This window comes from Arvicanthis niloticus, chromosome 3 (genome assembly GCF_011762505.2).
Source record: "Arvicanthis niloticus isolate mArvNil1 chromosome 3, mArvNil1.pat.X, whole genome shotgun sequence".
Lineage (NCBI taxonomy): Eukaryota > Metazoa > Chordata > Mammalia > Rodentia > Muridae > Arvicanthis > Arvicanthis niloticus.
Genome location: NC_047660.1, coordinates 70,798,989 through 70,821,741, shown reverse-complemented (window position 1 = coordinate 70,821,741; position 22,753 = coordinate 70,798,989). Strand labels below are relative to the sequence as shown.

Genomic DNA, 22,753 nt, shown 5'->3' with positions numbered 1-22,753 from the left:
GTGGGCTGTGAGCTGGACCCAGTCACATCAACCATCAATTAAAAAAAAAAAAAAGACCCACAGACTTGCCTACAGGCAATCTGGCAGACATCATTTTCTCAACTGAGGTTCCTCATCCTAAATATGCCCAGGTTTGTATCACATTGACAAAAACCAAGCATCACAACCAGTACGATCTATGAGGGGGTTAGTCAGGCTCACTGGGGTTGTAAGAAGCCGAGTCCTGACCAGGTACCACAGTCCCATTGTGTACCAAAAGGATACACTGGGACACAGACTCAAAAGAAGGACTCTCGGTCTTTGCACAATTGTCCTCAAGGGCCTTTAAGAGATTATATGACAGCTCTATGGTAGTGGCACATTTAACCCCAGCAGAGGCAGGCAGATCTCTGTGAGTTCAAGGCCAGCCTAGTCTACAAAATGAGTTACAGGACAGCCAAGGTTACACAGAGAAACCCTGTGTCAAAAAACCAAACCAAAAGGGGGAGGGGAGGGATTCTATGACTTGAAGCATGTGGGTCCTCACCAGTGTCACAGCTTTATCTAACCGCATCATCTCCAGCCCAAGGTCACCTCTTAAGGGCCACATGAACCCTTCATCCCAACAAGCATCTAGACACACAATGGAAGACTCAAGGCCATACACCGCACTAAATCCCTGCACTTAACCACTTTACTGGCAGCTGGTAGCATACACAGGAGAGATGAAAAGATTTCTATAGCTTTGACTAACGAGTCTGAATTTTAACTAAGTAAAACCTTTAAAATACCAACTAATGAGTAAGAGAGACTCCTAATACCTAGGGAAGTTGCAGTAAGGGAGACTACATAAGACACTGGTAGATATCCAGTTGCTAGGAGTAGAAAAAAAAGTGAGCCACACCCTAAACCGTTGCCTTAGTTACACAGGCCGAGTTTCCACCAGTACCTGGCATCCATCTTGGGATCTAGTGTGACGGACCCTGGCCAAGTGGCTCAGAGGCTAACACTGGAATGTGAAGCTGTTCTGATGGTTCTGGCTCTGGTGTGGCCTTAGAAAAGCAACTGTGCCTCTCAAAGTTTTGTCATCTAAAAGAAATGTGGATGCTAACAAATGGCACCCACCCCATGAAGTTGTAAGGATTCAGCGCCGTGTGAGGCGTGGAATCATTATTTATGGTTTCAACTTCCTCTGGAGTTGTGCTTGAACCTAGGTTGTACTGCATGTTCTGAGTGTCCTTTGCCTTGTTCTCAGTTGCTGAATGTCCTTGTATGTCTCACATTTATGCACCTGGGGGACATAAAATCCATGTAATCTACTGGGGAATATTGTCATGGGGAGGGAGGCAGAAGCATCATCCAGTTAGACTCTACCATTGCTCCACTCCTTGGTAAATAGTTCCTGCCAGGTAAAGTCCCAGCACCGAGGAGGGTGGTGGGCATGAAGCCCCGCCCCTAGCCAGAGGCTATGTACAAGTGACAGCTGCTGGCAGAAAACAAATCAGTCTTCTTCAAAGGAGTGACTCTGAGTTTATGAACCGTGCTCCTGGGCAGCCCCCAGGCTCAGCAATAGTCAACAAACACAGACTGAACTCGGTGGCTCTTTCATTTGTTCTTTTGAGAGAAAAATAATAAAGTTAGGTAGGGGGGGAGGTGGGTTGGATAGGAGCTGAGAGGAGTTGGGGCAGGTGAAAGAACAAGATCAAGATATATAGGATTCTGAAAGAATAAATTTAATATTATTTTAAAAGAAAGAGACAGCCAGGTAGTGGTGGTGCACGCCTTTAATCCCAGCACTTGGGAGGCAGAGGCAGGCGGGTTTCTGAGTTCCAGGACAGCCTGGTCTACAGAGTGAGTTCCAGGACAGTCAGGGCTACACAGAAAAACCCTGTCTCAAAGAGAGAGAGAGAGAGAGAGAGAGAGAGAGAGAGAGAGAGAGAGAGAGAGAGAGAGAGAGAGAGAGAGAGAGAGCTATCAAGACAGCTCAGTTGGTAGGAGCTCTTGCCTTTCAAGCTGGACAACCTTCCATGGAACCTATGGGAGAGAAAGAGAAGCAACGCTACATATTGTCCTCTGACCTTCACATAAGTGCTGCGGTGGGGATCCACACACTAATACTAATAAACTTCTAAAAGATGAAAGAACACTGAAAGATCCAGCTGCTTATTCCAAGTTATAGACACTAGTCAGGTTTGGTCACTGCTTTAAGATCTGACTGAGAACTCACATCCTTCATGCTAAATTAATACCAAACTAGAAAAGTCGAAATAATGTGATATTACCATAAATATAAACATGAAGTGATATAAAATGAAAGAACCCTGAAGTGAACTCTCACTTCAATGGCCGATTAATTTTAAAAGGAGCACGCACTAAGTTCCTCTTAGAAAGACCAGTCTCCTACAAATGAACCCAAGGCTAGATGTCTGCATGTGAATGAGTGACCCAGTTCCTGGGCTCCTTCTTTATAAATCTAGTACTCGGCCAATTCCAGGTGGATCACAGACCTACACATAACAGCTCAGACTATGAATCTCCTTGTTTAAACATATTTTTCATTCATTTACGTGTGTGTGTGTGTGTGTGTGTGTGTGTGTGTGTGTGTATGTGTTTGTGTGTGTTTGAGTGATGTATGCTGTTGCCTATAGAGGCTAGAAGTATCAGATCCCCTAAAGCTGGAGTTAAAGGCAGTTGTATCTTCAGCTGGTGCTAGAAACTGAACTTTCAAATCCCCATTAAAACTCTTTAAAAAGCATAAGGATACTACAGTTCATGTAATACAAGTTAAAAATGGGGGAAAGCTCTACATACAAAGCATGCACGGACAGCCGCTCAGCATCATTAGTCTCCAGGGAAACGTGCATCCAAGCTGCAATCAGATGCTACCGCACAGCCCAGTGACATCGCTATATTAAAAAGGCAGACAGTGCTAAGTGTTGACAAGGATGGAGTGACTGGAGTTCTCATACACCACGAGTGTTAATGGAAAATATTGTGGCTAATCTGAACAACAGTCTGACAGCTCCTTAGGGAACTCACAAAACTGGAGTGTGAATCTTCATGGCAGCACTATCCACAACAGCCAAGGAGCGGAAGCAGCCAGGAATGAATAGCATCAAATTCCAAGCAATACAATGTCACGTGGCAATACAAAGAAATGAAGCACAGGTGCATCGCAATGAATCTTGAAAACTGGGGAAGAGGCTCATCACAAAGGCCAGGAAGCTGGTGTAAATGATATTATTCATATAAATCACCAAGAATAGGGAGAATGTATAAAGAAAGAAATTAGATGTTTGTTCTGTGTGCCAAGACTCTAGGGAAACAGGAAGTGACTGATGGCGGCAGACTTTCTTTGGGGTGATGAAATGGTCTAAAATTGATTCTGGCAGTAACTGCAGTTCTGCGACTCCACTAACGTCCTTGAATTGCTTTTAGTACAGAACATGTAAGTTTTATGGCTGTGTGCAATATTTTTTAAAAGATTTATTTAATTTTATGTGTATCAGTCATTTTGCCTGCATGCAGGGAAGTGCACCAAATGCACACCTGGTACCCTGAGGTCAGAAGAAGGTGTTGCATCCCCTGGAATTGGAGTTAGGTATAATTGTGAACCACAGTGTGGGTGCAGGGAACTGAATCCAGATCCTCTGCAAGAGGATCAAGTAAGTGCTCTTGACCCCTGAACCATCTCTCTAGCCGATGTGTATTATACTTCAATAGAGATATTTTTAAAGTCTTAGTATCATTGAGCATGGCAATGCCATTTCAACAGGGCAACAAAATCCGTCTACAAACATCTCTTTAAATGTGGAGGAGGAAGAAATACAGTCTTGTAATTCCTCCTCGGAGGCCTTTATAGACGTACAGAGCTAGAACAGGAGCAAGGGCAGCACTTCTGACCAGACAACAAACATGGGTAAACTCCTGGGGTCTCACATAGAGAGGTGCCATATCAAGAGACAGGAAATTGAAATGACTGGAGATGTAGCTCAGTGGTAGAACACAAGCATAGATGTGCGAGGTCAAAAAGACTCTGTGTGTGTGTGTGTGTGTGTGTGTGTGTGTGTGTGTGTGTGTGTGTGTGTGTTTTCACATCAAAGGAGAGGGGTAGTATGGTCCAAAGCTTTAACCTTGATATTTTTCTTTTTTGTTCTTTTATGACTTATGATTTTTATTTTATATGTGGACCTGAGGCCTCAGGTTCCCAGCACTAGACTTACAGGTTATGAGCTGCCCACGCTCAGTCTTGGGACCTGATTCTGAGTGCCCTGTAAAAGCAGAGCTCTTACCTACTGAGCCATCACTCCAGCCTCAGCCTTAATAGTATTACAGTCCAGAGACATTAACTCTATGTCAACTTGGCTGGCAGAAGCCATTTCCTTTAGACATTATGTGTCTGAAAGAGTGAGACTCACATTTGGATCTGATGCATTTTCCATTGTGGGCGGGTACCTATCTATCAGTCCACAGAAGGCCTGAACATAGCTTAAGGGAAATAAATGGAAATGTGTTGTTTCCTGTCTGCCTCTGCAGCTGGCATATCTATTTTCTCGGCTCTTGGGCTGGAATTTATACCACTGGCTTCCCTGTTCCTAGGCCACTGGACTGATGTGAGAATCAAACTTCCAGCTCTCCTGAGTCTCTCTCTAGCACACTATGGGAAGACCCCATGTCTTTTCAGATCTATACTCATTCAGGCCGATTCTTCATAGTAAATGAAACAGAATAGACTGATAGATACCTGACTCTCCATGCATTCCATAGCTATGGATTCAACCAACTACAGATTTAATAAATACATAGAAAAAGTTTCATCTATATTGAGCATGTATAGTCTTTTTCTTGCTATTATTCCCTAAAAAAAAAAAAAAATGCAGCATCACAATTACTTATGTAGGATTCACATTGCGTTAGGCACCACAAACAACCCACAGGTGGATGGACACAGAAGAATGCACACGGGTCATATATAAATGCTGTATCATCTTACATAGGGAAAATGAACAACCACAGACTCTGGTTCCTGGATCCTGGCACCAATCACATATCAATCCTAGGAGATAATGCTGTGTGTACATGCATATGTACTGCGTGAAAGTGTACATACATGTGTATGTGTGTGTTTTGCTGTATTGTCTGTCTGGAGAACTTGATAGGTACACTCCAGTTTAGCTGACTACAGAGCAAGGATACCATCGCATGACTATCAACACTTCCTGTCATACTTATATAAAATATTACAGACAGAATACATACAACTTAGATGCTGCTCTCTCTAGAAACTACACAAAGATCTATCACTGAAATTTAGTCAAGATTTTGTTTGAAAATTTCTTCTCTAAAAACAGGTTTAATGAGAAATATCTATGTGTATATAAATATTCATGGTACTATAGATCATGATTGGGTATTACTGTGAAAAATCAAGCCTGAATTCAGCTTATACCAAAAATGTGAAAAGAAATTTGGATAGGCATAAAGCCACAAGCAAGCACACCATTTGTTGAATAAGTTAAAACTTTCAAGATTATCCTGGTGTGAGCCCTCTGCCTGGGCATTTGTTAGAAATGCAAACTATCCTGTCCCCTTCTAGACCTACTCAACCAGAAATTGCAGGGCTAAAGCCAGCAATCTGTGGCATACCAAGTACTCCCGGTGAGAATTAAAATACAGAGGGGTATTGAAAAATAAGTAGCCGGGCAGTGGTGGCGCACGCCTTTAATCCCAGCACTTGGGAGGCTAAGGCAGGTGGATTTCTGAGTTCGAGGCCAGCCTGGTCTACAGAGTGAGTTCCAGGACAGTCAGGGCTACACAGAAAAACCCTGTCTCGAAAAACCAAAACAAACAAACAAACAAAAGTAAAAATTTAAAAATGTATCAAAGTGGGTCTGAGTTAGTTGTTTTAAAATTAACAACAAAAAGTTCTCATACTGAGAGCCCTCAAGCAGCCCAGTTATAAAACTTAGGAAAGATCTCATCAGATGGAAGGAAGTGGCAGGCAGAGAATCAAGACATGACAGGATGGTGATGCATGGCTGAAGATGTGAAGGGGTGGTGACATATGGCTGTGGTGGGATAGACAAGTGGGCACGGCCCCCGAGAGGCTCAGTTCAGAACAGAAAAGCCATAGGAGTATCTGGCTGGAGAAGGAGGTCATGCTGGGTTAGGGATGGGGCAAAATAAGTAAGAGAGATACGCAGGGGGCAGAGCTGAGAGGTAACTTATGACAGGGTGTGAGTAGGACTGGATGGAACCCAAGGCTGGAAAAGCAAGGATGGAAAAGATAGCATGGCCACCAGTGCTGGCAGGGGCAGCTAGAAGCAAGACCACTAGCAAGAGAGGCCATAACCTAAGTCACAGAACCTGCAGCCAAAACTAGGGAAGGGCTGCAGCAAACTACCCAAATACCTCAGAGGGGAAAGAACTGGCACGACACTGGGCCACTTCAGATGCTTGCTCTATCCAGCTGGTAAGGTTTCTCTTTTTGTCTCATTGCAGCATGGGCCCCCTCTGGTTGCAGAGGAACCAGAGACAACTAGTAGTAAAGGAGAAGGCAGGGTGCTCACGAGGGACTGGCCATGTCTGACCAACTACAGGCTTCTCAAGGCCATGCAGATGTGAAGGTGAGGAAGAGAGGTAGGAAGGACAAGAGAGGGAGTCTTAAAGAAAAAAAAAAAAAAGTATTGGCATTAGAATAGACCGAATCCTTATTACCTGAAAAAGCAAACACAATTCAAAATATGATGGTCACCAGAGAAGCTATGGGTACAGAGAATGAGAAAATGTCTTGTCCTCTTCTGTACACAAGCAAACATCTGCCCATGCTGAGTTCAGGGACCGAGGTTTCCCGTTAATAGACATGTAGAGGATCCAGGGAAAACTGACCAACCAGGCCTCAGGAAGAGGGGAAACTGATGAGAGGTCCGGGATCAAAGGAGGCTCTTGGAGTGGACATAACCCAGTGTGTGGCTCTTTAATATGGCTCCTTATTTAACAACGTTGAGACATTCTGCCTGCTGCTTTATTCTATGCTGCCCAAGCTGGAGCCATTCCCTCTGCTCTGGGGGTTGCATATGGCTTCTTTTCTCCCTAACAGCATCCTCACATGCACAGTTAACTGTCTCAAAAAGAATCATTGACCCAAATCATTATTTGCTACCTATTAGGAAATGCCATAGGAGATGACTGCCTTTGGGTTCAGCCAGCTGGAGCTGGAAGCAGTGTGTGTGTACTGGAGGTGGAAGAGGGCCAAGAATAGGGTGGGGCGGAGGTAGGAAGACACTAGAAGGGAGAGAAGCAGAGAGCTACACCCAGTTGCTGCTGTCATTTTACAGGGTCCCTAAAATTCCCGTTTTGAAAATATACACACCAAAGCAGCAGGCACCACTGTGGGGGAGGGGTGGGCTTCTGGGAAACCCTCATGAGTGAGCTAATGGTCAACATACAGAGGACTCCGAGAAGAGCTTGGGCCCTTCCTTCCTTTATCTGCTCTTCTTGTGGAGGGGCTGGCAATGCTAGGAGTTGCACCTAGGACCCTGTGCATGCTGGCCAAGCGCTCTCCCACTGAGCCATAGACTCTGGCCGGTTTTGGCTCGTCTACCATGTTAAGATGCAGCAAGTGGGCCCTTTCTTGGGAGTCAGTACCTTGATTTTGGATTTCCCAGCTTCCAAAAGTACAAAATAATAATCATCTGTACTTTGTATAAATTCCTTAGCCTCAGGGATTCTGGCACACCAATACAGAACAAACTAGGACAGATGTCCTGCACAGGTTAGGAACAGACTTCATGAAGCTCGGTAACAAGATCTTCCATCTAACTAGCTCTTGATATAGCCAAAATTTCACTGCACTGGGATGCAGTGTTCACTCAGGGAACACCTTTGTGTAAACCACTGTGGGCCCATGCTGGGACCTGAGGGCTTACAGATATTTTTTTCTTGCTGGAAACCATCAAGCATTTTTTTTTTTTTAAAAAAGTCTATTTTTTTTAAGTGAAGGTAAAAAAAAAAAAAAATTTAAAAACAGTTGAGTAGCTAAATGACCATATTTGAGAAATAAGAAAAATATGTTTCCTGGCTCTGGCCAGCTTTCCTTTTGAGGCTCTTACAGACAGGAAGGCATTAAGTACTCCTTTCATAGCCAAAATAAAATTTGACCATTAGCAGATTCAATCACGAGTAGTACACGATAAGCCCTAACATATCTGAGATTTGCGTTTATTCATTCTAATAGACATGTGGTATGTTCTCTGTAGTATAGCCCCAAAAAATCAGCAAGATGGGTTTTCAAGGCATGGTTAAGAACAATAATGCAATTTCTCATAATGTAACCTCTGCTTAGAGGCACAGACCTCCCTCCTACCTTGTAACTCTCCCTTTCAAGGCTGGATCTATCATCTGGGATCATTCTGCGTTAGCCGCATTTCGTATACACCCATCATTTCCACACTGAACTGAGTTTAGAGAGTTCGGTATTGTTGTGTTCTCTTTTCATCAAGTTGTCCAAGGATTCCTCTTTTTATTATTGTTGTTATTTGGTTTTCCCAAATAAAGTAAACTGTGAAATAGCCACGTGGCTTACAGAAATCGACGGGCAGGCATCAGTAGCCACAAAGGGGCAGTGAAGGCAGGTTAAAAATAAAACACTAGGCGGTGGTGGCGCACGCCTTTAATCCCAGCACTTGGGAGGCAGAGGCAGGCAGATTTCTGAGTTCAAGGTCAGCCTGGTCTACAGAGTGAGTTCTAGGACAGCCAGGGCTACACAGAGAAATCCTGTCTCAAAAAAAAAAAAATAATAATAATAATAATAAAATAAAAATAAAACACTAGAAGTCCTTTCATGTTAGCATTTTATTTAAACCAGTACAAGCACCATGCTTACCAAAAGACTCCAAAATAAACATGCGGAATGAACTAGCAGAGACTGAAACCACAGCTTAAGAAGTAGTGCCAGTTGTTCATTTTCTTAAACAATGACAGAGAACTGTTAAAATTCACAAGACTAAACCACCAATGTTTCAAGCCCCCGAATGAGATTACATTGGACCATCAAAATCAGTGGCCTTGTCCTGGCATGTTAGTGATTTCAAGTGGTATTCAAGTAATAATATCCCAAAAAGCAAGAAACTGTTTCTATCACAAGCGTAATATAATTGTTTTAACATTACAGGATATGATTCACTGATCTGAAGTGTCAAACGGCCTACCAAGAAACATTCAGCTTGGAACCATGAGCATGAGGAGGCCTAGGAGATGATTTACATTCTTCTAGAAATACAAAATAAGATTCGTCCAGAAATGTTTGCAACATTTCTTCACATAAGTTGTAAAGGCTCAAACTTTATGGATTCCAGTATTATCAGTCTACAGAACTAATATGGAGTACTACCAGATTAACACTCAACAGAACTGATAGGATATAAGTTACTCTCTACTTCCCAAATATTGGCATTTCAATTCTTATGAAAGTGTCTACTCACTACTTTACATACAGATTAATGTCGTCACTTGAGTTTTACAAGTGTCCAAACATTTCTTATGTGCAGTTTCTTTAGTTCCTAAGTGAGAAAAGAGCCAAGTTTAATTTGGCAATAAACTCCTCTAACTGGAAACCATGAGTGAAAGTGTCAGACCAGGATACAGTTTATGGCTAAGTTTGGCTCCTGAAAATAGGAGACAAAAAGGGAGGGAAAATGCTAACACACATTTTTGCTACAAATTATTTCATAATCACAAACAATCTAGCAACACCTCTCATACAAGAGAATGTTTCTCTAACAGGAGAGAATGTTTAACTGCACTAAGCATCCAATAAACTTCTTAGACAAATCAAACATAGTTTAGAAGTCAATTAGACAAAACAGTCAATCAGCTTTTTTCCCAACATAATTATATCACTATCAGAACAAATCACTGTTTAAAACTCAGACCTTTTGGAATTTCAGCACGGTAACCTGAGAATACTTCTCTTCTATGCCACTTATGTTGTTACCGAAACCATATGACATATACACTGTGATTCCTAGTTGGTTCTGACATTAGATGCTATGCACAACAAAAATTTCCAAAGCAATGCTTGCTTAAAAAACAAAAGAGGTTCCCGGGAAGAGTGGCTTCCAAAAAGGAAAGATTAAGATTAAGGCTGAGTGGGAATGGTTGTTCCTGAAAGACATGGAGTGTAAAGGACCTGGAATTATGAGATCTGGACATACTCTTTATGGAACAGCAGAAAAAGAAGATGAAAAACACTTTAAAAGAAGGTAAGTTTTAGCTAAAGGGAAACTTACATAAATATTTCACGAATACTTTAGGGCAAAGGACTTACAAACTTATCTAAGGACAAATAAAATAACCATGTTCTATTGATGCCAACTCAATGTGCTACCTTACAAAAGACCCATCTACTGGTAAAAGTTAGACAGGCTTGAAACAGAAAGCTCCTCACCATCCATGTTGCTGCCAGACCCAAAGACTGAGAGTCCTGTGTATGGCAGGTCAGGGCCATCGATCTGATGAAAGACTCAGAAATTTCAAACACTGACTTAAATGTGCAAGCCAAAATAAAGAGCTGAACTTAAAATGTACACTTGTAGAACTACTTTTGAAAGCATACTTATATAACCAGGTGAAACAAATCCTTATCTGCATCATTCAAAAACATTAAAGTCACTCTCTATTTTGATCTCATTTGCATTTCTGTAGAATTATAAGCAAGTTATTCTCTACCTCATATCAAAATACCTGTATAATGAACTCTTAAACTTCTTGGGTGAAGTTTTCTTGCTCTCTGGACTTTTCCATTCAAGAACCAACACGAACACCTCCTCTAACACTTGCAGTTGCTTCCTGACATACAGGCTAGTGAGCACACAGTTGGAACTACAACACACTCTCCACTGTGAAAGTTCCAATAAAGCTGGCACAAAGCCTTAAACCAGACAAATACTATGCAAGGAACACATGCCAACATAAATATACTTTTGCTAGTTTTTCTTTTTAGGAGAGCAGGTGTTCAAGACAGGGTTTCTCTGTATAGCCCTGACTATCCTGGAACTTGCTTCTGCAGACCAGGCTGGCCTCGAACTCAGAGATCTGGCTATCTCTGCCTCCCTAGAGCAAGGATGAAATGTATGTGCCATCACTGCCCAGATCAAAATCACTACCTTCTTAATATAAGAATTTGGTCAGCCTCTACAGTCTCTCTACTTTTCTCTTTAACTCAAATTACTATTCAGTACTTCTTACATTTTTTCTTAAATATAATAAATCCAAGTAGATTAGGAATCTTACTTCCTGATGATGGTGTCATCAAACCATGACTGGCTTAGTCCATATTAGAATTTCTTCTGACATTTAGGATAAAAGGTATGACATCTATTGATGTGTTATTATTAATTATGGCCAATGTTTAAATAATGCTTACATGTAGCACAAAACTAATAGGAAGTATACCCCAAATTATAACTCTTACCTACCATCACAACTCTGGGCAGATAGTTGGAATTTTAAAAATAACAAGTTGGTTTTATTACAAACTTCAATTATACATAATAAAAAATTGTTTTATTTGAACCCTTTAAAAAAGTATTAATTTCACCAAATCTAGAATAGTGGCAGTGTAGAAGTCGTAAGCTAATGTTAAAGCTGACAAATCAAAGGCACAGTGTTAACATACTCAGGACAGTGCTCACGAGACTTAGGAGGTGCTCTGTAGTGTTACTAAGCCACAGTCTAAGCCCCCTACCAGTGACATAACCAAGAACAAAGCCCTTGATTCTATAGCTCCCTGGTTTCTAAGACTAGGATGCTATTCTCCATAAGAAGAAAACCTAATAATCCCAACTCTACCATAAAACTGACCTTCCAGACCTTAAGGAGGAATGATTGATGAAGATTCTACACTTGATTGAAAAGATACAGGAACCCAAGAGAGGAGGAAAAGTGATGGAGAGTGCAACAGAGGTCCCACTACTCATGGCTCAGAATCAGTCACTTATGCTTCACCCCCAAATGAACCTCAATGACGGGACAGGTGATAAAACGCTCTGCACTTATAAACTGCCAGTACCCAGGAGTGGTCAGAGGAGGAACTGTTGTCTACCACAGTCTAATACCCACCTTCCTATAGTGTCTGCAAACAGTAACAAATTCTGAATCATAAATTATAGAAATTAGTCACAAGGGTGCAAACCATCCCTGGAGAAAAGTAATCCACCTAACAATGACAGATACAAGGAAATACTTCACAAAGTTTCATTACTATGAAGATGATTTCCCCTTTGTTCAAACTGCACAAATGAAGAATTTTTCTTTACTGCAGGAAACAAACTGTAAGTAACAGTGCATTTTTAGGCATAAATAACTATTTATGTCTGGTTCCAGTATGGTCAGGTTAATACATAAATACTTTAGAAACACAGAAGTTCACATTAGTGGAAAAATCCAAGTTTCTCACGTAACCATTCTTCAGTTAGGTCTTCAGTGTTTCTTATTTCAAATACCTTAAGGAAAGAAAGAACAAACAAACTGAAGTCATTCCATCACTCAGAAAAAAAAATCAATACATTGCACTGAGTCACATTATGACTGGCGGGCTTGGGGGTGGAGAGAAAGGACAGCGGAGCAAGCAGACCATACCACCAGACAGAGAGAAGAACTGGTAAGGTTGAAGCAGGTTCAAAACTCCCTGGTTAACTTCATAATTGAGAATGGCAAGTGTTGGAACCAGCTCCCGGCCAGGCTCTACCTGTCCTGGAACATATAGCCTTTGACAACCTATTGAGAGGACCATGACAACCAGTCAGGTAGCATAAAAACTTAGAGGTCTCCATGCTAATGAGGTATCTAGATAGGCCCCATGTGTTCAGCCAGTGAGCTTCCCTTCCTGACTATCCCTTCCTGCAAAAGATATTTAATCCCTGGTTCACTCTGAATAACATGTATGCATTCATATCTGCCCTAAAAATAAAGCATAGTTGTAAAGAGCATTGCCTAAATCTCCTGGAGAAGCTTTTCTTACTTTCAGCATCTCAGTAGTTTTGGCACTCACTCAGAACCAAACCAGATTCCACCCCAGTCCTGGGCTCAGCCATCCCTTCCCCTTCAGCACATAGGGGAAATGTAGGCCTCGGACCACTGTGCTCAACTCCTTGAGGTTCCCAGTGGTGTCTGGGTGCACAGGAGACTGAGAACCACAGCATCTGTCCCAGCCCTTGCTGTTTCTAACCAGGGGAAAAACAGACTGAGACCCCTATCTTGGACTGCATTCTGCCTTCCCTGAGCGGCATCCCAGCGGTGAGGCAGACAGAAAGACCTACAGAGGACCTCTGAGTTCAAAGCCAGCCTAGTCTACAGAGCATTCCAGGATAACCGGGGATACACAGAAAAACCCTGTCTCAGAAAATAAAACAACAACAAATCCACATTCTGTTTCCTTCATCTTGGTCATGCCTTAATCTATGGAAATTTGATGTGTCTTTTGACAGTATTACACTTCTTTTAGGTGCTAAATATTTAAGTTATCAAAATGTAGCAATCTAGATGAAATAAAACCTAGGCTCTTGTAAAATCACAAATTTTAAACTAGCACATACATGTTAAAGAGCAATTCTGTAAATCCTGCCCATTATAAACACAGCCAAGCACACAAATCTAAACTCAACCTAGCTAGGACCTGGAGAAACATGAGGTCAATCTTCTACAGTCTAAGTATCAGATGTTAACACCAGCTGTTGACGAATTTGATAAAACCACACACTACAGTCCACAGTTACAGTTCTCCAGCAGGAGTCTGAATTCACAGGCCAGAAAGCACAAGGACTAGAGAGAGATGAGGTATTACAGCAAACAGCTGGGACCTGGAGCCAAGTGAACATCTGAACCTTAGTTCTACCTAACAGACGGCCCTAAGCACATTCTCTCCTGAACCTGTTTTTCTTTATTTTCACTTTATAATTTCTCTTCTCTCTCTCTCTCTCTCTCTCTCTCTCTCTCTCTCTCTCTCTCTCTCTCCCTCCCTCCCTCCCCCCCCCCCTCTCTCTCTCTCTCTCTGTATGTGTGTGTGTGTGTGTGTGTGAGAGAGAGAACAACTTGCAGGAGTTAGTCCTCTGCTTCCACCATGTGTTTCTTAGGGATCACAACTTAAGAGTGTGAAGCTTGGTGGTAAGTCTCAATACCCAGTGAGTCATCTCACAACACCCTGAATCTGTTAGTTTCAGAAATATGGCTATCAACTTCAACATTTGTACAGAATGAGATTACAGAAGTTATAAAAGTAATGTGTAAATTGTAATGTAAGGTCTAGTATGTTAGAGTGCAGACAACATAAAGGACCTAATAGGCTTAGCAGTTACCATGACCTTTTTTTTCCTTTGAAGATAATCTCATTATGTGGCCCAGAGTGGCCTTGAACTCATGATCCTCCTGCCTCAGCTTCTCCAGTGCTGGGTTTATGGGCACTTGACACTGTGCATGGTTACAGTGGCTTTTCTGAAGCTGCTCACATTTTGATAAGTTCTTTTTTTTTCCCTAATTAAACTGTTTAAAAAAACACGTTGGTTCAAAGATTGTTCAAAGAAAACTATTGTTTTCTTTCCTACTAATACAAAGCTTTACTAATGTACTGTATTAGTCTACACGGCTTCAGCTGCAGGAAAACCCCTCTGTATGAGGCTGCTTAGCCCTCACGTTGTACTCTGAAGGAAAGCATCACTAAGCATGTCCCATGGAGACATACCTTGGTTAGCTCGGCGGTCTGGACTAGCTTGTTCTTACTCCCAGCATACATCATCTGCTGCTCAGGTTTGCATCCTGGAAGACACCAGCACAGACAGGGTCCTTTCCATTACTGTTAGCTCACAATCATCTATCAGATCATCAAAAATTGTCCTGCGTCTCTGTGATTCTTGTTTTCAGAGTCTTTACAAACACTTAAAAACTTTCTTCAGTATTAATTTAACTTTAATAGTACAGGGACCATCTTCAAAATTACAGGCATATCACTGGTAACTATGTTTAAAAAGATAAACACAAGCATATTACCATGGTCACACAAAGACCACATGCTTCAACAAGATTAAAATATATACTTCTGATTCAAAAAGATGAAATGACATTGTGTTTCAGAATCATTAAAATATAAGATTTAACTCAACAATTACACTTCTAGGAATTAACCAGCCACAGTAAATACATTTCAAGAGACAATGCTTTACTGTACCTGCTCTCCGAGAACACACATAAACTGACTTCAATTTAGGTTATTCAACAATTTCATCTTTATAAACAGCAAAAATTTGTCTAGAAAAAGATGATTCAATTGGATTAAACCCAAGTACAAATTATTAAAGAAATTAACTTACCAACAGGACTGGAGAAAATAAAGCACAGAGGGTAAGAGACTCTGCCATCATCATGCTGGTATTTATAACTATACACAATGAAGGTTTTTCTCAAGTTAAAGAAACTAAAGGCACTGCTCTAAGGCAGGCAGTCATCAGAACCTGGACTGGACTGAGTGAATGTGTCACTCATAAGACCATGCTTCTGATACAATTCTACAAAACAGGCCCCAAAAGCAAATTATAAAATCATGCAACCTCTCAAGAAGAAACTTGTTAAAAGTACAGATATAGTATGGACTTTTTTCTTTCTCAATGTTTACTGTATGCACATTATTAGAATGAAGACAATTTTCTTTTAAATCCAATCGGGACATCAACTTTCATATTTTTTGTCTAATACATGCATACATGTTTTAATTTGGTTGTGGTCAAGATGAGGAAGGACTACTTTTAAGGTATGTTTTTATTCTTTTATTAGCTTCTTAGTAGGCATAATGAAGTAATGGGTCTCATACATACACTCAATACTTTGCTCATATTCGTCCTTCCACACTCCCTTCACTGTTCCCTTCCTTCTCGCAAACAGTCCCCGAATTCTGTTTTCATGCCATATAAAATATATCTTTTGAAAGCTTAACAAATGGGTTCATACATAAAATCCTGATGACTAATGAAAATCTCCAAACCACTTAGAAAGGATATCGAGGTTGCCGCTCAGGTAGCTCATCTTTAAGTTCATCTGGAGAGACGCCCTGGCACCAGAGAAAAATCAACTTTGAAACATGTCCTTACCCAAGGTCCACTGCACACCTACTCTGCTGAGAGCTATGAGTTCATTATCACGTTACTTCTATTTTCAACAACATATGGATATGAAGGATCGTGTTCCTTCCATGCTCATGTTCCAAGTGTCACGAGATACGGAGTGACATAAGGAAAACCTCAGAGAGCACTATTAATTCCACTCCAGTTCTGCTCAAGTGGCCGGCTCGTCTTATTCCACTCTGTGTACTGCTCGCAAGTATGGAGCTGACTCAGCTTTGCTAGTGCTCTAACCCCTGCGTGCCACACTGGATCTCATTAATGCTTTAAGGAAGGCAGTTAAATCAGCAAGACAATGTGGAACCAATAATTAGCTCATGCTTTTCATGCATAATTAGTACGCATTTAAGAAGGTCCAGAACTTGTTTTAGTACTTGTAACTAACATAGCATTGTGTGGACAACAATAATTGCTTAACTATAAAAATTGTATTTAGCTCATTGAACAAACCTCAAGTTCTTCATCCAGCACCACCAGGCGTTTATCCTTGTCAATCTTCACTACAATGAAAATACAGTATAAGTAAAGTGTGATTTTATGTGACCTTGATGACCCAACCCAGTGTAGCTCTAGTCTAGGCGGAGGGAAGGGAACACCTGAAACTAAAGCACCAAGAAACAGCATAAAGCACATTTAGTATTCGCCTTTATATTTCTGGATATAATTCCCAGTATGTAACTTGCCTATTTATTATTTAGACTCTTATCATCTCCTCACTTGAACTACAAGTATGGAGAACTTTCTAACTCAAATGCAACTTTCTAAGTAAAAAGAGACTTGGAAGGATAACTCTGAGATTGGGCTTTGTGCAACATGCTTAGAACTGCAGAAGAAATGCTCACCAGGGGTCAAGAGAATCCCAAGACCTCCAGCTTCTCCAACATTACAGTTTCATGGCATATAGTCATTATTCTGAGAAAGTGATTACCAATTCCACCTCTATTCAAAGATACTCAAATATAAGTGACATAAACCAAACCCAAATCTACATGAAAATAAAGGTCAACTATGCCTTTATTCTTTTCTACCTGTCTAATGATTCAACCATGTTTGAGTTTGCACTAAATTCACATTAAATCCTATAGACACACAATGTGACTTCAAAAGGCCTCATCTTTGGTGGTAAGCACCACTATTCCACATTTTCCCTATTAAGAATCAAATGATCACATGATAGCATTTAGTTGCAACAGACACAAACTTCTTAAGGCACCACACCTGGTTTAATTCACACCTGCCTGACACATCTCTGTTAAGCAGCCTATAGTCTTTATGTCTTCACTGCCTCGGCCTTCTTTCCAAATAACTGCCCACAAAGTATTTCCTACAAAACCAAGTAAAGCTCTCCACAAAACTAAGTTTAGTGTAGAATTGGAATAAGGCCCAATGCTGATATACCATTTAGGTGTGGGCAAATGTTTGGTCTGGACTACTGTTAGCCCCCTGGGAAAGACAAAGATTCAAGGTCACTACAAATGGGAACCCTCACTCCTCAAGTGACTAAGACAATTGGTTGTTCCAGAGCTGAGGAGGCAGCTAACCCAGGATTATCTATGGCAACAGCACGAGCAGTTTCTTAACTTGCAGAGGTAACGGTGGCAAATGCAGCAGGCGGAGGCACCATTACTCTTGGCACATTCAAAGGAGCTTTAAGGGAAAACAAACTGGCACCATATAGTTTTGAGGCAACTTCAGCTTACTTATAATAGCAGCATTGTGGGTTTCTTTTCGAAAACGAAACTTTCTCAGCTTTTCCACTAAATCTTCAGCAACATCACAAACCACCAAAGACTCACTCTACAAAAGAGAGGGGAATACATACACTTAAAATGCCATACATTCAATATTCACGCATGTTCAACAGCTTTCAAATCCCCCAGCCTTGGATCCGCAGAGTTTACTCATAGCTCTCTGTTCATCTCAATACAAGCTTCACTTTAGCCTTCTCTGTGGCTGAGAAGTACTTCAAAAACCAAGCACATCTTAAGGAGCATTTATTTCATTAACAGTGGAGAGGAAGCTGGAAATGCAGAAGACAAGGGCCATCGTTGGTGTCCGATGAGCAAACACAGTATTCACACTGTGACAAGAAAGGCAAAATCATTTTACTGTTTTGGAGTTTCACAATTATAGAGAAAATAAAAATGACCATAACAGTAAAAGTGGGTCACAATTTATATCTTAATTGACTACAAAAGACATAAAAATGGCTATTAAGAATATATAAAAATAGTAAGGCATGGTAGTATTTAATCCCAGTACTGGGAGGCAGGGGCAGGAGGATCTCTGTGAGTTTGAGGCCAGCCTGGTCTACAGAGTGAGTTCCAGAACAGACAGAGTTATATAGAGAGACCCTACTCAAAGAAATTAAAAAAAAAAAAAAAAAAAAAAAAATCAAGAATACACAAAAGGCAAGCAACACTCTGGTTACTGTCCAGCCCACTGCCTCTCATAGTATACTCAATAAATCTGTTTCCTTGAAAAAGCAAAAGCAAATAAAGATTTGCAAACGTAAAAGCAGAAGAACTAATGTAGCGGCCAGGCCCTTGTGTTTGTACAGCAGTATCTTATATACTTACCCACCGCCCCAGCCCTCAACGCCTGGTTTTTGACAGAGGGTTTTTGTTATTACTCAAGCGGGCTCAAACTTGTGATCTTCTTTACTTTAGCCTCCCCAGTAGCCTAAATTGAACGTGTGTACCATCATGCCATGCTATGATATTTTTAGTAGATAAAACTTCGAAATCAAAGCAGGCATGAAGGTGCACACCTTTAATCACAGCTTTTGAGAGGAAGAGGCAGAAAGAGTTTGAGATCACCTGGGTCTACAGATATTGTCTCCAAAAATAATAATAATAATAAAATTAATTAAAAAAACAAAAAAACAAAAAACAAAACAAACAAACAAAAAAACCACCAACCTTCCAAAACAGTGACTCCTCTATGTCACTCACTCAGCTCAGGTCGCTCAGGACCATCTGCATTTCATCACCCACAGCACATCAACAGTACCCCAACGAACTCTTACCCTTACTCAAAGGCTACAAAGTGATTCACCTAGAAATACTGCACTGTGTAAGACAGCATGTGTCACAAAAATAAATAAAATAAACATAATGAAACTGTTCTACTTCAAAAACTCTACCAGAATTCTAGTCTCTAACACCTAATTTGTGTTCAGATCCCCTCACTGTTCTATACGTTTTACAGTTGGTTTTGTCAAGTTGCAAAAAAAATTCATCTTGGATTTTTCATATATAAGTTTCCTGTCTCCTTCAAGAAAATCTGGACTCTTCTCATCAGAACCTCAAAGTATTAAGGTTTCCAATATTAAGTTTAAAAATAAAAAGATGCAATGGAAGCCTAGGTGCTCAACTCCTGTGGGATTAAAGAGGGCATTTTCACTGCCTTGAGGATTCTGAACCCTGCTAATCAGTAAGATGTGACAAGTACAGAATGTGTTATTATACAATCAAGGCATTCGCCCCAGCCGATAGAAAACTTTACTTTAGAGAGACGCTAAATCATAGGAAACTGCCTAAAACACAGATTTATCTTCTTAGACCAAAGATAGAAGGAAACTAATAAAGACTTAAGATTTTTATTTAAGACAAAACCTATTTGATAACTGAGTCTTACCTTTCAGCTCTGATAATCAAAGCTACAAATATAAGTTTGACATCCTAGGGTCAGAAACCCTAGGCCCTATGTTCAGTGTGGAGCTCTGTTTGGAAGGCACAAGCCTCATGTGACCACAAGCATTGTGGAAAAGATGAAAACATGCATTGATTTCATGTGTATAATTCAGTTTGTGTCTTCTTCCTTCCCAATGCTACAAGAAAGGCAAAACTATCTTCCTACAAGGACTCAGAAACCAGGAGTGGTGGCACATGTCTGTAATTTCAGCATTTAGAGGCTGAGGCAGGAGGATCAATTGTCTCTTCTAAAAAGTCAGGGCCAGAGTGTGGTAGGGGAGAAGAGAATGAACTCAGGCTTGGATAATTCACATTTATTTACACTTGAAAGCATTTAAGAATGAGTTCAAAAGCTATAAAAACAATTCTAGGTGGCAAATGTTAAAGATGGTTGAGCTTAAACATTCATTTATTAGTGTACTCAATAATGAACAGTTAATGAGCACCAACACTATGCTAAGTGCTAGCTTACACTATCATCTAATACAGAAGAGACCTACATAAAAGACCAGACAAAAAACTGTAAGTTGACACCTGTGATAAAGGCTAAAGAAGAGAGCCACAGATGCTCTGAGGACTTAGAAGTGAAGAACATGGTGACAGCAAAAGCTATCTAAAGTGATCACGGCAAACACAGCAGCCAAAGTCATGAAACAACACACCCACGACAAGAGCCTGGGTCCAAGAGCAGGGAAGGGCCTAGTTAGGTACGCAGATTTCTATCCCATGGGCAAACATAAGCTATCAACATGTTTTAAGTATTGCAGGGAAGGCAAACATGACCATATTTGAATTTTGATAAGATCATATTATATGATATTCAGTAAGCAAGCAGAGAGCCAGGAAGAGCACAGCAGCCCTAGTTACCAGCAAGACTATTTCAGAGGTGACAAGTGGCTGAGAGGTTAAAGATCAGCATAAAAGAAGTGAGTAACATCAGTGAGTTACCAAGTATACAGCATGAGGCTGACTCCTGCTTCATGCTCCAAACCATCACACCTACACCAACACCATCCACACCATCATCACACCCACACCATCACATCCACACCATTACACCTACACCAACACCATCCACACCATCATTACACCTACACCAACACCATCCACACCATCATCACACCCACACCATCACATCCACACCATCACACCTACACCAACACCATCACACCCACACCATCACACTTACACCAACACCATCCACACCATCATCACACCTACACCAACACCATCACACCTACACCAACACCATCCACACCATCATCACACCTACACCAATACCATCCATACCATCATCACACCTACACCAACACCATCCACACCATCATCACACCTACACCAACCACATCATAATCACACCTATACCATCCACACCATCACACCTTCACCAACACCATCCACACCATCACACCTACACCAACACCACCCACACCATCACACCTACACCAACACCATCCACATTTGGCAGGACATTTAAGACTTCAGCTAGAAGCATCTTCCCCCAAATCTTAAGTCATACAGGTAGTGGACCCAGGAAGCAACCCAGAGATGCTGACCTCTAGAGCCACTACATAAGAATTGGGCTAGATTTGATATGAAGAAAATAAAGGCTTACAAAGATAACTTCTAGACTTCTGGCTTGTGTAAGGGACACAAACACCTTTAGCAAAGTTGCAGAATTCTGGCTGAATGATGATGTGTGGAGAAAAATATAAGTTCTTTTTGGACAAACTGCGGAGCCTCTGTGGCGTCTGTGTGATGAAATGCTTTCTACGTATATTAACCAAAAAGTGGAATGTAACTGCTGGTTGGATCTCAGTTAAGGTCAGAGATAGGAACTCACAAGTCAACTCAATGTAGGTGGTAACTAAAGCCAGTTCAGCAAAGAGAAAAACAATAGAAAATGAAGCCTCCGAACGGAGCCTAGGGCTCTCATGGGCACAGTCCAGGGAATGGAGAAAGGAATCCAAGGGGAACAGATGCATCAGCAGAAATAGGAGGAAAGCCAGGAGTTCTGAATCCCAGTAGCCAAGGGGGAGGAATAAGGAAAGAGATGCCTCAAACACCCGGAGTGCCAACACCCTGGAATGTAGCTGAAAGGTCACAATGACGAAAAGCCACGAGTTCACTGGGTTCAATGACCACGGTAAGATCTGCTAGACGGAAGTGGTCCCCAAGAGAGGAGTTATAGGTAACAACAGTGTCTTCCTGTGGTTGTTTCCATGGTACTTGATCGTACTTAAAAACAAAACAAAACAAAAACCACTTTTGGAAGGATCCAGAAGGTCCTTGATAGCAACTGACTTAATTCTCCACTTTATTTTTATGCTTAGGGTCCAGCACAACAGGAACCACGGCCCCAGACGCAGCAAAACTAAGTCTCTGACAGTGGCTTAAAGGCAAAAAACATAGAACCTTGGGTCACATGGGTTCCAACGGTCTGGACTGGAAGAATGTGGGTATCAGGAGCTATGCAGACGGAAACAAGGGGGCGCGGGTAGAAAGAAACCTGGGCGAGGCCGGAATGCAATCAGAACCCAGGCACTCGCCACCAACGCCGCCCCTCAGGCCCAGCCCGTTCCGTCGCGGGGACCACAAGGGCCAGACCCCGGTACACGCGGAGGCCACGTTCCAACCGTCCGCCCGCAGCGTGGGGATCTTCCGGGCCGCCGCTGGAAGTCGTGAATGGACGGCGAGCCCCGCGGTGCCACCCTGCACCGCCACTTACCATTTTCCTTCCGGTCGTCAGAGGTCCGTTGCCGAGTGATCTCTTGGGCCCCTTTAAGAATGGCTCGGCAGCCACCTCCCTTCCTGCTTCGGCTGGCGCACAGCTCAGGCTCCCCCACCTAACTACGCGGCCGCCGTGGCCCGCACGTGACGGCGGACGGCGGAAGGCGAGGCCCAAAATCCAGC

General features: G+C 41.7%; 1 protein-coding gene across 1 annotated transcript; it reads right to left on the bottom strand.

Moving 5' to 3' along the window:
• Positions 1-8,814: 8,814 nt before the first annotated feature.
• Gmfb (glia maturation factor beta) lies at positions 8,815-22,707 on the bottom strand. The gene is given in 8 exon segments (XM_034497415.2): positions 8,815-12,415; positions 12,417-12,482; positions 14,717-14,790; positions 15,342-15,424; positions 16,026-16,075; positions 16,596-16,645; positions 17,846-17,942; positions 22,569-22,707. Coding segments are annotated over 8 exon segments (465 nt in total). The 5' UTR covers positions 22,572-22,707; the 3' UTR covers positions 8,815-12,373.
• Positions 22,708-22,753: the final 46 nt, after the last annotated feature.